This window comes from Drosophila erecta, unplaced genomic scaffold (genome assembly GCF_003286155.1).
Source record: "Drosophila erecta strain 14021-0224.00,06,07 unplaced genomic scaffold, DereRS2 tig00000055-arrow-pilon, whole genome shotgun sequence".
In the NCBI taxonomy this organism is placed as follows: domain Eukaryota; kingdom Metazoa; phylum Arthropoda; class Insecta; order Diptera; family Drosophilidae; genus Drosophila; species Drosophila erecta.
Genome location: NW_020825200.1, coordinates 16,131,757 through 16,144,836, shown reverse-complemented (window position 1 = coordinate 16,144,836; position 13,080 = coordinate 16,131,757). Strand labels below are relative to the sequence as shown.

At 46.7% G+C, this 13,080-nt stretch overlaps 5 protein-coding genes and 1 non-coding gene across 8 annotated transcripts; 5 read left to right on the top strand and 1 right to left on the bottom strand.

The window, feature by feature from the left end:
• Positions 1-559: 559 nt before the first annotated feature.
• Positions 560-6,712, top strand: LOC6542363 (probable splicing factor, arginine/serine-rich 6). 2 transcript variants are annotated; one of them, XM_015159384.2, is made up of 2 exons: positions 560-1,281; positions 5,614-6,712. In XM_015159384.2, the coding sequence occupies exons 1-2, from the start codon at positions 857-859 to the stop codon at positions 5,969-5,971; spliced, it is 783 nt and encodes a 260-aa protein (XP_015014870.1). In that variant the 5' UTR covers positions 560-856; the 3' UTR covers positions 5,972-6,712. The 2 variants fall into 2 exon arrangements, 1 of the variants encoding a protein (XP_015014870.1); XR_003407821.1 differs by lacking the exon at positions 560-1,281 and adding an exon at positions 1,417-1,654 and having other exon boundaries at positions 5,614-5,688.
• Positions 2,022-4,065, top strand: LOC6542465 (nucleolar protein 58). Its single transcript, XM_001970054.3, has 2 exons — positions 2,022-3,486; positions 3,663-4,065. Exons 1-2 carry the CDS (start codon positions 2,216-2,218, stop codon positions 3,916-3,918), a joined length of 1,527 nt encoding a protein of 508 aa, XP_001970090.1. The 5' UTR covers positions 2,022-2,215; the 3' UTR covers positions 3,919-4,065.
• LOC113564154 lies at positions 3,525-3,597 on the top strand. The gene has a single exon (XR_003407828.1). It is a non-coding gene; the product is annotated as a small nucleolar RNA SNORD53/SNORD92 (small nucleolar RNA).
• On the top strand, positions 4,232-5,356 carry LOC6542333 (probable zinc transporter protein DDB_G0282067). The gene has a single exon (XM_001970053.3). It carries the CDS (start codon positions 4,530-4,532, stop codon positions 5,250-5,252), a length of 723 nt encoding a protein of 240 aa, XP_001970089.2. The 5' UTR covers positions 4,232-4,529; the 3' UTR covers positions 5,253-5,356.
• A 146-nt stretch (positions 6,713-6,858) lies between the features above and the next one.
• On the top strand, positions 6,859-9,658 carry LOC6542457 (wee1-like protein kinase). Of its 2 annotated transcripts, XM_026978666.1 has the most exons (6): positions 6,865-6,891; positions 7,007-7,574; positions 7,757-8,093; positions 8,152-8,856; positions 8,951-9,084; positions 9,149-9,658. In XM_026978666.1, the coding sequence occupies exons 2-6, from the start codon at positions 7,073-7,075 to the stop codon at positions 9,298-9,300; spliced, it is 1,830 nt and encodes a 609-aa protein (XP_026834467.1). In that variant the 5' UTR covers positions 6,865-6,891; positions 7,007-7,072; the 3' UTR covers positions 9,301-9,658. The 2 variants fall into 2 exon arrangements, with proteins under 2 accessions (XP_001970087.1, XP_026834467.1); XM_001970051.3 differs by having other exon boundaries at positions 6,859-7,574.
• A 24-nt stretch (positions 9,659-9,682) lies between these two features.
• LOC6542584 (5'-3' exoribonuclease 2 homolog) lies at positions 9,683-12,909 on the bottom strand. The gene has a single exon (XM_001970050.3). It carries the CDS (start codon positions 12,801-12,803, stop codon positions 10,095-10,097), a length of 2,709 nt encoding a protein of 902 aa, XP_001970086.1. The 5' UTR covers positions 12,804-12,909; the 3' UTR covers positions 9,683-10,094.
• Between the last annotated feature and the right edge of the window lie 171 nt (positions 12,910-13,080).

The window sequence follows — 13,080 nt, the reverse complement described above, 5'->3', positions numbered from 1 at the left end:
TCCTCCGCGGTTCGAAGTGATAGAGTACCATCCCCCAAAACACCAGTAATCTCACGGAACGTTTCTCTAGCGGATTTGCCTTTAACGAAGGAAAACTTTAAAATAGCGCGAATTTCGGCGTTAGTGAACTCCATGTTTACACGTCTATAAATGTTGAACGCAATATCCAAACTAATCATGCATAGCGCCGTTTTGTACGTCAGGACCTTTCAAATTATGTATTGCCAGATACGAGCTCTGTAGCGCTTTGTACATAGCCGCGAAATTCAAAAGACAAAAAGGCGGAAGGGAGATATTTAACAACCTTATATGAATAGTACATACTCAGTGCACTTAATTTCCAGTACAATATATCTTAATGGTAAAAACGATTCAATTACGGAATACGTACTAAAAAACCAAATGAGCCATTTTGTTCATGCGGATGAAGAGTGAAAGTGAAGAATCATTTTAAATATATTTTTTTTATTTGTTAAAAAAAGGGAAAACCGATTTGTATTTGTCGGCCCTGGACGCGATTGTTGCCAGACCCTCCTGCTATTAGAGGACCGTTAGCCGCCAAGTGAGCATAACTTTTAGTATATTTTTAGCGAGTCCGTAGTTTCTTTTAACGGTCTGCCCACGGTCACTCTGTTTGCTACCCGGTAAAATGAGTTTTGCGCTGCATTAAATAGAAAATAAACACAACAATTCGCGTCTGCCGACCGCGTTAAGTGAATAAAAGTGTTCGCCAGTGCGCGATTGACCGTGCGAACTTCCCAGGAAGGCGGTGGCAAGTGACTCCAACCCATCATCGATTTTTTTCTGCGCTGCTGCCACATTAATTTGGGCCCGGGGAAAAGCGAAATAAACAGAAATGTCGCGCCATCCAAGCGATAGAAAGGTGTACGTGGGCGATCTGGGCAACAATGCCCGCAAGAACGATCTGGAGTATGTGTTTGGGGCGTACGGCAGCCTGCGCAGCGTCTGGATAGCCCGCAATCCGCCGGGCTTCGCTTTCGTGGAGTTCGAGAGTGCCCGTGATGCCGCGGATGCGGTGCGCGGATTGGACGGACGGACGGTTTGCGGACGCCGTGCCCGGGTGGAATTGTCCACCGGAAAGTATGCCAGGTCCGGCGGAGGAGGTGGTGGTGGTGGAGGAGGTGGCAGCGGCGGTGGAGGTGGACTCGGTGGACGCGACCGTGGCGGCGGTGGTCGTGGAGACGATAAGTGCTACGAGTGCGGCGGACGGGGCCATTTCGCTCGCCACTGCCGCGAAAGGAAGGCCAGGCAGCGACGCAGGTAAGCGCAATTCCCATTCGCAATTCGCCATTTCCATTTTTCATTCATTGTCGTTGCCAAAAAGTTTTTGCTTTTTGTAACATGGCGAGAGGAACGCATACATACAAACATACGCATACATAAAAGCAAACGCATACATACGTGCATGCGTGTGTGTATGTCCATGCAAAAATGTTGAGTTTGTTTGGACACCTCTGGCACATGTTAAAACTAACACCGTGCTGTTATGCGCAATGTGTGCTGTTAATTGCTGCGCATCGAGTAGTGCTTTAACATAACAGCACGCACACGTGCTCGGGTGGTTTCCCATTAATTTTGATAAGAGAAGTATATCGGGTTCCTTCTTGACTAAGGAAAATCATTCATGACAACAGTAGGTGTCTTCTTTCAAGATACTAAAAACGACATTTTTTAATAAAAGTACATACTAGAAAATAGTTATGTGGTGATATTTCGTGATATGATATGATATTTTGTTATTCATTTGAGATATTTACAACAATTTGATCCAAAATTTCAAGAAGTAAGAAAATAGTTACGTGACAAATATTAAGCAAATTCCCCTAAAAAACAAATATTAGAACATTTGTTTATATTTTTAACCACTGAAATTCAAATTTAAGTTTGATTGTGAATTATAATTAAACAAATTGAAAGAAGTGGTTAATAAAAGGGTAGCTGGCGACTGTAAGCCACCCACTACGCTATTTTCCCCGCGCTTTTACGTTCGTGGTGAATTATTTACAGTGGTGCTGTTAAGCGCGATCCAAATGGCAACGCCGAAGACCGATGGTACACGTGCTTGCACTTCATTTTGGATTTTTCTTTTACACGCGGCATACGGAAAAGAAGGTTAAGTTGCTGCTGACTGCCGAGAGTTTCGGTGGTTTTAAATTGAATTAAAATTGAAACTAAATGAGCAGAGTGTGACGTGATGTTTGTGCTCTACGAAACGCCGGCGGGCTACGCGATTTTTAAGCTGCTGGACGAAAAGAAACTGGAGCAGGTGGACAATCTGTACCAGGAGTTTGAGACTCCGGAAAAGGCCAACAAGCTGCTGAAGCTGAAGCACTTTGAGAAATTTAATGACACCACAGAGGCGCTGGCCGCTGCTACGGCGGCAGTGGAGGGCAAGGTGGCCAAGCCGCTGAAAAAGACCCTAAAGAAGCTACTCGTTGACGACGTGCAGTCTTCGCTCTTGGTTGCCGATGCCAAACTGGGCACAGCCATCAAGGACAAGCTGTCCGTACAGTGTGTCTACAACACTGGCGTCCAGGAGCTGATGCGCTGCATACGCCAGCAGGCAGATAGTCTGCTCGGTGGACTACCTAAGCGGGAGATGACCGCCATGGCCTTGGGTCTCGCGCACTCTTTGTCTCGCTACAAGCTCAAGTTCTCGCCCGACAAGATCGACACAATGATTGTGCAGGCCCAGTGCTTGCTGGATGACCTGGACAAGGAGCTGAACAACTACATGATGCGTGCACGCGAGTGGTACGGATGGCATTTTCCCGAGCTGGGCAAGATCATCACCGACAACATTGCCTTCGTGAAAACCATTAAATTGGTGGGCACCAGGGACAACATGGCCACAAGCGATTTGTCCGACATTTTGCCAGAAGATGTGGAGGAAAAGGTCAAGGAGGCGGCCGAGATCTCTATGGGTACCGAAATCTCCGAAGAGGATGTTCTGAACATTCAGTGCCTGTGCGACGAGATCATATCGATTAACGATTACCGCACCCACTTGTACGACTACTTGAAGGCCAGAATGATGGCCATGGCTCCGAACTTGACAGTGCTCGTTGGCGACACAGTGGGCGCTCGACTGATTGCCCATGCTGGCTCGCTGATCAACCTGGCCAAGCATCCCTCATCCACTGTTCAAATTCTGGGCGCCGAAAAAGCCCTCTTCCGTGCGCTGAAGACCAAGAAGGATACGCCAAAGTACGGTTTGATTTATCACGCCCAGTTGGTGGGACAGGCAAGCCAGAAGAACAAGGGCAAAATGTCACGCTCGCTGGCCGCTAAAGCATCTCTTGCTACTCGCGTTGATGCCTTCGGCGAGGAGGCCACCTTTGAGCTCGGAGCGGCACACAAGGTAAAACTAGAGTCGCGGCTGCGACTGCTGGAGGAGGGAAACCTGCGCAAACTCTCGGGCACCGGAAAGGCCAAGGCAAAGTTCGAGAAGTACCAGGCCAAGAGGTGGGTTTTAGCTGTCAATTATATAAGAGTATACCGATTTCCAGTGATGATACCCAAAAGGTTTCGCATTTATCCGATTATGATGACGATAAACCTTGGCTGTCTGAGCGAAATTGAGTTTACAATTAGACAAATTCTCAATTGTTCTTTGTATTAATTAATTCTCGACTTTTTAGTGAGGTGTTCACATACCAACCGGAGGCCGACAACACCTTGAACGTGAAGAAGCGCAAGCACTCCGAGTCCGAACAGACGCCTGTTAAGAAGGAGGAAGCTGTTGAGGAGGACGCGGAGGTCAAGTCTGAGAAGAAGAAGAAAAAGAAGAAGAAGCAGAAGGACGAGGAGGAGGCCGTTGAGGAGGCGGCAGCCCCCGAGCCCGAGGACCAGCCAACACCAGCAAAGAAAAAGAAAAAGTCAAAGCACCAGGAGTAGTTTCCCACCTTGACTAGTTGTAGGCCTTAAGTTTTAGCATCCTAGGTTACCGTTCTGTAAAGTATAGGATTTTACAATTATCAACAATATTAAAGTTTCTGATGTACATTAGAAATAAAATGTAATATTTGCATAACAAACTACAAATATGAAAATGTTTTTCGTATTGATTTAAATTTTCGAAAGTGAAGTAGATTTTCCACATTTAACTTACATATGTATTTACGTCTAATCCTAGTATTTTACATTTTGTTTTTGGAGACATCCTGCATTTATATTAATGAATTTATTTGGTGTCCTTTTAATACTCAAATTACACAATTACTTTCGCAAAAACTGGATTTTAAGAATTAGGTGCACCTTGGGCATTCAGTTCATGTCTGCGAAGTCTTGCAACATATTTCAGAAGCAGCTCCAAACTTTGGAGGCCAATCTGTCACTCTCTGCGAGGTAAAAAGTATATTTGAATGCGGTAAAGAGACCAATGAAGCAGAAAGTTTTTACGTCAGCCCCAAATGTTTGCATTTGCTTGCATCATGATGCCAGACATTTTGACCACTTTGTGGTCAACGGCGTGGTATATAAAAGCAATTGCAGCCGGTGTCATTTGAATGGTAAAACGATGCGAGATGCATGGTCATTTTAAGTTGCTGCTGGTCCTGGGACTCCTGCTGACCTACGCGGCAGCCAAGAAGAAGGAGGCCTCATCTTCCGAGGAGGAGGAAGGTGGCGACAAGTACGAGAAGAAGAAGTTCGGTGACGAGGAGCACAAGGGTGAGCACGGACACAAGGAGCACAAGGAATGGGAGGAGGACGAGAAGAAGCACCATGAGCTGGAAGACCACGAGCACCACCACGGCGACAAGGGATCAAAGAAGAAGAAACACTACGACGAGAAGGATGAGCATGGCGAGAAGCATGAACACGGCGCCCACAAGAAGGGCGGCAAACATCATCACAAAAAGAAGCACAAGAAGGGCCACAAGGAATTAGAATACCACAAGAAGTTCAAAAAGGATGAGTACGTCAAGGAGAAGAAGTTCTACGATGATGAGCACAAGGGCGGCCATCACAAGAAATATGGAAAGGAGCACCATCATCATGCCGAGGAGCACGGCGAGCACAAGAAGGGCGAAAAGCACGAGGGCGGCAAGAAGAAGGGCCACAAGAAGCACCACGGCCACTACAAGAAGGGTCACCACGACGAGGACCACAAGAAGTACAAGAAGGAGCACAAGTACGGCGACAGCTTCGAGGAGAAGAAGGAGCACGGCGAGAAGGGCTCCAAGAAGCACGGCCACAAACACTACAAGAAAAAGGGCGGCAAGCATTGAGCAGCCGATGGGTCTCCCATAAGCAATGATACATGTGATCTTTATGTGAAATGCAGAATTAAAACTGGGAAAGGTCCTAATATTATACTGTCTTGTGTTTCTTTCCATAATTTTTATACATTTTATGGTCTTTTTTTTTTTAGTGATCTATAAATAGATCTGAAAGTATTCAAGACTTACAATGCTGGAACAAATATAGCACACTCTTTTCAATTGATAATTTATTTTTCTGAAATTAGCTTAAGTTGCAATATATTAATCCATATAAAATGGTCCCCTAAATCAAAATTGTTTGAAATGTTGATGTACATTTTTGAAAACTTCATAACTAATCACGATGATTTTCGCATTTTATTTTCAGAAGCAACTCATTCAGCAGATCTCGCAGCACATCGCGACGCAGGCGCACTCGCTCCAAGTCTGGCACTCGATCCCGCAGTCGCTCCGCCGGCTCGGTAGGCCGTCGCTCCGGCCGCTCGAACGGACGGGACGAAAACGGATCGGCGTCGAGGTATAGCGACCACGAGCGCAACGGCAGTGGAGCGGTAGATTCTCCGCCGCCTCCAAAGCGGCGCTATGACGATGAAGACGATGACCGGGTCAGGGGATCGCCGCGGTCGCGTTCACGATCTCGATCGGCGTCGCCAGCGGTTCGCCGTGGATCGCCGCCCAGGCGTCGTGGTGACTCGTCCGCCTCACGTTCCGTTTCAAGGGACTAGCGACACCGAACGGATGCAGACGTAGCCCAAAGCGCGATGATGAGGGCCTGAGCTGCAACCCCCCGATGAATCCGGCGAGATGGGCTCCCCACGCACTGGACTCTAACCCTCATTCCCAAAAGAAACAGCCTCACATGTAACAAGACAGATTCCCAAATACTTTTTCATGCAGTATCCATATACGGTTTAGTTGTCCAAAACCATATTAGTTAAGGGTTTTAATTTATAGTGGAACTCGAGTTTGCATATTTTAGGTATTCGTATGTTCCAACACAACAACAAATACAAGCACACGCAGAACAAAGAAGAGCGCTTCGGAAAATCATTTGACGGAAGGAAATTTGAGATATAGAAATGGATCGGCAGCCGCAGATTATCGATCTAGTCAAGATTGCTATGTAAATTGATTTGCCTTGGATTTTTTTGCTTACCCTGGAATTATACTCGAATGTGCAGAGGACGAAGCATCGCCACCATTTTCATGTCAATTCTACACAATTTTCAATTTATAAAACACAACACACTTGATTATTTGACTCCAATCTCTGTATGCTGTGTCTCTATATTCGTAATAATTAAGTCTTGCAACCGTGCATAATAATTATTCATACATTGATGTCATAGTTAAGTATTAAAAAAATACATATGTATGGATTCTTGAGATGTGTGTTTGAATCATATAGCAAATGCGCTGAACACTAAAATACAGATATTCAATCAATAAATTAAATGCCAAAATAAGTTGTATATTTGAATTTGGCGGGCATGAGCGGTATTGAGGAAGTATGGTAGCTCTGGCTTAGTGTACGTACTGATTTCCTATGCTGGTATTCTTTGCTTGGGCATACAATTTTAGTATTTTGTGTGCAACTCTGCATTCAGTATTTTTTGTCTAGAGCTAGTATTTTATTGCGCATCGGGTACGGCCACATTGATAGACTCGCATTTCTCCAGTTAAATTTTGTTTTGTGTTTTGTTTTGCCTTTTTTTTAACTATTGCATCCAATTTGCTGCCGCCTGTTTCTATACAAATAGTTGTGAAATCAGAAAGAGCGAACAGAATCGTCTTGCACCGCGGTCAGCTGGACAGCTACACCAACAATGGCATTCCGCCAGTCGGAGCACGAGATGAGCGTCACCTCACTCGATTCAAGCGTCGAGTTGCGATCGCGCTCCCCATCGCCGCAGGTCTTCAATCCGCGCAAGCTCCGCTTCGCCGACGACGATTTTGACAAGGACACGCCCGAAGGAACGAGTCCGCAGCATCCCCTTCAGCAACGGCAGAAGCTATCCTCCGTCCAGGAGCAGCAGCTGGACAGTAAGATTGGCGAAGGAGGCGGCGACGCGGACGTGTCCATGTCGCCGCCATGCCAAAAGGTGCGCGCCCTGCGACTCTTTAGCACACCGGCTACTCCAAAGACCATCCTGCAGAAGTCGACGACGCAGTGCAGCAACCATCTGTCGGCGGCAGCAGCGGCAGTAAATGCCTCCCGGCGCTCCGATGACCTCTTCCGCCTGTCAGAGCGACCGCGATCCCTGCCCCTGCACAACCGCAAACTGCCCACCCAGGACACGGCAAATGTGAATCCCTTCACGCCAGATAGTAAGTTTAACATCCATTTTTGAATTAACTTAAAATTAGGAATTTTAATCCCGACATCTGTTATATATTAAAATATATATATAGGTATCAATTTCCAGTTCTGTGCCCTAATTTGCACATTACTTACAAATTTTCCAGTTTAGTCTTATTAGCAATCCAATAACCCATTTTTATATTTTTAGGCCTCATGGCTCACAATAAGAAGCGTTGTCGCACGCAATTCGGACGCGAAAACCTCAACCTAAACGTGAATGCTATGCAAAAGTATTTGCTCAGTGATGCCTGCGACGACGATGTAGCGGACGAGGCGGGCGACTCAATGCGCGAAATCCACCAGCAGGCACCCAAGCGGCTGGCCCTGCATGACACGAACATCAGCCGCTTCAAGCGGGAGTTCATGCAAGTCAACGTGATCGGCGTTGGCGAGTTCGGTGTGGTGTTCCAGTGCGTCAATCGACTAGATGGCTGCATTTATGCGATCAAAAAGAGTAAGAAGCCGGTGGCAGGCAGTTCTTTCGAGTGAGTAGTCATTAGTGTATCCACAATGAGCGGCGTTTAACAATCTTTTTGCTTGCAGAAAGAGAGCCTTGAACGAGGTTTGGGCACATGCTGTACTGGGCAAGCATGATAACGTGGTTAGATACTATTCCGCGTGGGCGGAGGACGATCATATGCTGATACAGAATGAATTCTGCGATGGTGGCAGCTTGCATGCGCGCATCCAAGATCATTGCTTGGGTGAGGCAGAGCTGAAGATTGTCCTCATGCATGTGATAGAGGGCCTGCGCTACATTCACTCAAATGACCTGGTGCACATGGATCTGAAGCCTGAAAACATATTCTCTACCATGAATCCCAATGCACACAAGCTGGTGGAGGTTCAGCCGCAACAGACCAAAGACGACGATGGCATGGACAGCGTATACGAAGAACTGCGCCATTCAGAGAACCTAGTTACGTACAAGATCGGCGACCTGGGACACGTGACCTCCGTTAAGGAACCTCACGTCGAGGAGGGAGACTGCCGTTACCTGCCCAAGGAGATTCTTCACGAGGATTATTCTAATCTGTTCAAGGCTGACATCTTCTCGCTGGGCATCACGCTATTCGAAGTGGCCGGTGGTGGTCCGCTTCCAAAAAATGGACCCGAATGGCATAACTTGCGAGATGGCAAGGTGCCGATTCTTCCGAGTCTGAGCAGGGATTTTAACGAGCTCATAGCCCAGATGATGCACCCAGATCCCGAAAAAAGACCCACTTCGCAGTCCATATACAGTCATCCGTAAGTTGATTAACACGACAGCATTAGCGATAATCGTATTTAGTTACATTTGTGATAAAGGGGTTCATGCATATATTGTTCGTTTAATTTGCAGAATTCTGAGTGCTGTTGACTCCAAGAGCAAGCTGCAGCTCGGCCTGGAGCTGACCGTGGAAAAGCGCAAGAACGAGATACTGATGAACAAGCTAAGAGAGGCCAAAAAACAGATTAAACTGCTCGAGCAACGAGGTAAGTTAAGAAAAGATTTTTAAACACTTAAGGGTATGAATTGTAATTTTGTAACTATTTTTAGTCAATCTTCTTGCGGTGACCAACAACCCGGACAGTCTGGATGGGCAGCGGTGCCTACGCTCCTTCACGCGACGTATGCGCACGCCATTCTCCAGCCATGGAAAGTTCGACAGCATATCCGATCGCAACAAGAACGTTATCACCAATATCTGATAAGCTCGCAACTCATACCGAACCGATAGCCAAACTCTTCCGAATCGAACGTGAACTAAGCTCACATTGTGTTACCGTTTAAGCGTATTCATATAATCGATACATATTTTAAACTATTCGCTCTCATTCAAGCTCGTGGATTTAGAAGCATTCGTAAATATAATCTATATATTTTTCAAGCTCAGTGAACTTTTCTTTGTTGAGAAAGCATGATCGTTTTAAAAAAAGGCCCCATTTATTTTAAGATTCTCACTTAGTTGTAATGAGTATTGTTTTCGAAATTAAAATATTTATTATGTTACATGGAAATCGAAATATTAACATTCCATTCGTTAAATATAGCGAATGCTATTCCATACACGCTTTTGGTTTTATTGGCGACTTGGGCTTTAATCAAACTTTTTTTACATTTGCGTAGTTTGGTTTGAATTTAACTACACTTTTTTTGTATACATCAGTTTTCCACCTCATTATGTTCTATTTTATTTATCTGAAAATAATTGAAAATCTATTGCTACATTGTTGCTACATTTTTGTATTTTCCAGTTAAATCGTTTTCAAACGCAGTCAATTGGAATATGTTCATTATTTTAATTTGACTTATTTTCTTTGAGGCACTAAGACTAGAGGCTGGCTGAAAACTGTTTTGATAAAAATGCAATGGGTGTTTCATTTGAAGAACAATTTGTTTGAAAATCCCTAATCAGTATATTTGCTTCATTAAAAAATAATGTAATTCAACATGGATTACATTTTTGTTATCAGCTACATAATAATTTGTATGTATGATACACTTAAAATCTTCTATAATTCTGGTTCTGCTGTCTGCTGCCGCCTTGTTGCTGGTAGTTGTTATTCCTTGGGCCATTGTAGTTGTTAAAGCTGCGCTGTTGATTCGAATTGTCCTGATTGAATCTCTGATTGTGGCCATATTGCTGTCGGTTAACGTAGTTGTTTTGATAGCCGCCACCCTGATGCTGGTTGTAGTTATTGTTATAGTTGTAGTTATAGTTTCGGCTATTGTTCTGATAGCCCTGTCCCTGGTTTCCGCCTCCTCCCTGGCCGTAGCCACCTCCTTGCCCGTAGCTTCCTCCTCCACCGCCACCGCCACCCTGTTGGTTCCTAATTCCAGCGTTCAACATGCGGTGCCCGCTGTCCGGAACGTAGGCCCTGGTCAAATGGCTATTAAAACCGATGACGGGACGATGCTTGTTGCCCGAGTGCTCATTCGGCAGCACCTGTGGCGGATCTACGGCATTTTCCAGACGCTTCGCTTCAAAAATGTAATCATCATCGTACTCCGGATCCTTGAACGTGGTCGTCACGGTAATGTTGTCATTGATGTCCGATAGCCCGGAAATCGGCGACCTCAGAATGCCGCTGATGGCAGTGTTAAGTTCGGTTTTTCCCAAAGTGCCGCGCATACCGTCAAATGAGATGGCTTTGCAAACGCTGTCATCATCCTTGGAACTTACTTTCTTGACCTTTTTGTAGTGCGGGCTCTGGTTGCTGATGTACAGGTAATTGTCTCCACGCTTGTTGCGCTTCACCTCCTCCCCAGTAAGTTGGTCATAATAGGGAACCAAGGCCTTGAAGAGCCGCTTCTCATCGACGAAAGGCAGTAGAGCCACTCCCTGCCAGGCGAACTTTTTGCCATTCAGATCGATTTTAAAATCCTCCGGATAGAAGTCAATAATTGGCGACTCCGGGTCGGACATGAGCTTTGCCCAGGGCTCGGGAACGTGTGAGCTACTGGCTGCCGGAAAAACGCCCATCAGTTGCTCGAGCGGATTAAAAGGCTTTGTGCCCTTTTCGAACATCGTGGACAGCCCCTGGATGTTGACAAAATCCGATGCAAAGGGAGCATAATGGTATGGGAAGTACCAGTTCCAGGACGCACAGCCCTGGTAGTAGTACTTCAGAACCCAGCACAATCCTCGGACATACTGCAAGGCTACAGCGTAGCGGAACTGCTGGTTGCCCGATGCCACATCAAACTTGGACTCGTAGTAGCGGTCCTTGAAGCCGTCCTCCCATAATCGTACCTCGTCGTTATCCTCCTCCTCATCTTCATCTAAATTGGCTTGGTCAATCGTCCGCTTTCTATTCCGAAGGGCCGCGGCCTCCTCCTTGTAGTTGCCTACGCTCCTTTGCTGGCTGTTTGGACCCACGGCGCTGGCGCCAAATGCTGATTGATTCAAGGATCCGTGGTCCTGATTCCGTTCCTGCCTCTTGCGCGCTTTGTCCCTGGCCTTGAATTGCTCCTCGCGTCGCTGGCGGCTCTTGAAGATCTGGTCCTCCGCATTGCCCAAGTCGGTCATAATTAGCTGCACTCGGTCCAGATTTACATCTCCCGAGTCGGTAAGGTATCCCTTTGTCTTGTAAACGCATTTCTTGTACAACTCCACCAGGCGATCCACTGCCCCCTCGCGAATCTCCAGACTAGGCAGGTGGGGCAGAAAATCGTTGCCCACGAAGAAGCACATAAACACCCAGTCATCTAAGGCGCGCTCAAAGCTGTACTCAAAGGGCAGATTCGGCATTTCAAGAGTCTGCTTCAGGTACTCGCGCAGCACACTCAGCCGCACAAAGATGAACTTTACCTCGGCGCCGATGGGAACATCGGGCTTAAAGTTGGCGCCGGTCGGGGCAGTGGCTCCTAGTCCGACACACTTGTCCATCTCGTGGCCAAATCCGTTGCAGATGTCGCAGGGACGCGGCTTATTCGGCAGGAACTCCTCCCGAATGATGGTGAAGTTGGGCTCGTGGGTGGCCAGTCCCAACATTATGAGATCGGCGTCGGCTCCGCACAAGACGTGCTGCGTGTTGGGATCGTGATCCGGCTGGGCACGCTGCTTGCGGATGAAATCCATGATCTTATGCTCACCCTCACCGGGTACATTGGCGTCCGACAGGATCACCTTGATGCCCTTCCAGGCCGGGTTGTTGTTCAGCCGATCGTGGACAAAGTAATGCAGACACTTGCTCAGTCGGTCCATGAACGGAGTGCCCGGCGTGATGCAGTTGGAGTCAAAGTGCTCTCCTTTCTCCTTCTCCGGTGGCAGCTTGCAGCCGCGGCTCAGCAGCTCCTCGCGGATCCGTGCTATCTCCAGCCGCTTTTCGGTGGTCTCCTTGGCCGCCCGAAAGCGACGCGATCGCTGCTGATTCATCTTGGCCCGCGGAGCCACGCCATCGATGGCCATGTAGAGCAGTTTCCGCGGACGCACGATGCCAAATAGGCGATCGATGCAATCGAAGATGGCCACCATCATTTCGTCCTCGTTTTTCGGCGCCGGCTTGTCCTCCGGATGCGTGCACGGATGGATGATACCGTTCATGTCCAGGTAGAGATTGTCAAACTCTATCCCATTCGGATTCGGCAAGGTGGCGTCCTCGTAGATGTTTCGCCCGGTGTCAGTGTCCACCTGCTTGTTTTCATTGCACTCGATTATCACGGATGGATACTTCCGGCTCAGCCAGCGAAAGAATGCTGGAACTCCCATTATAACGTCGGTTCTATTTTCCTTTTATTTGGTCAAACTCTAGTTTTTCTCGTTTTCTTCACCTACTCTACAAGCATGCTCCAGCCAGTGGGACCGTACAAATGTTGGGGGTAAAAAATACCAAATTAGCATTGAGTGTTAGCTATAAAAATCTAAGAAATTACTACATCATAACAATAACTTAAAAAGCGCTACACATGGAAGAGCGGTTATGGTCTATAACATTCTATTCTCTTTAAATACTAAAAGTTATAAATATTTTACATTTACATATTTC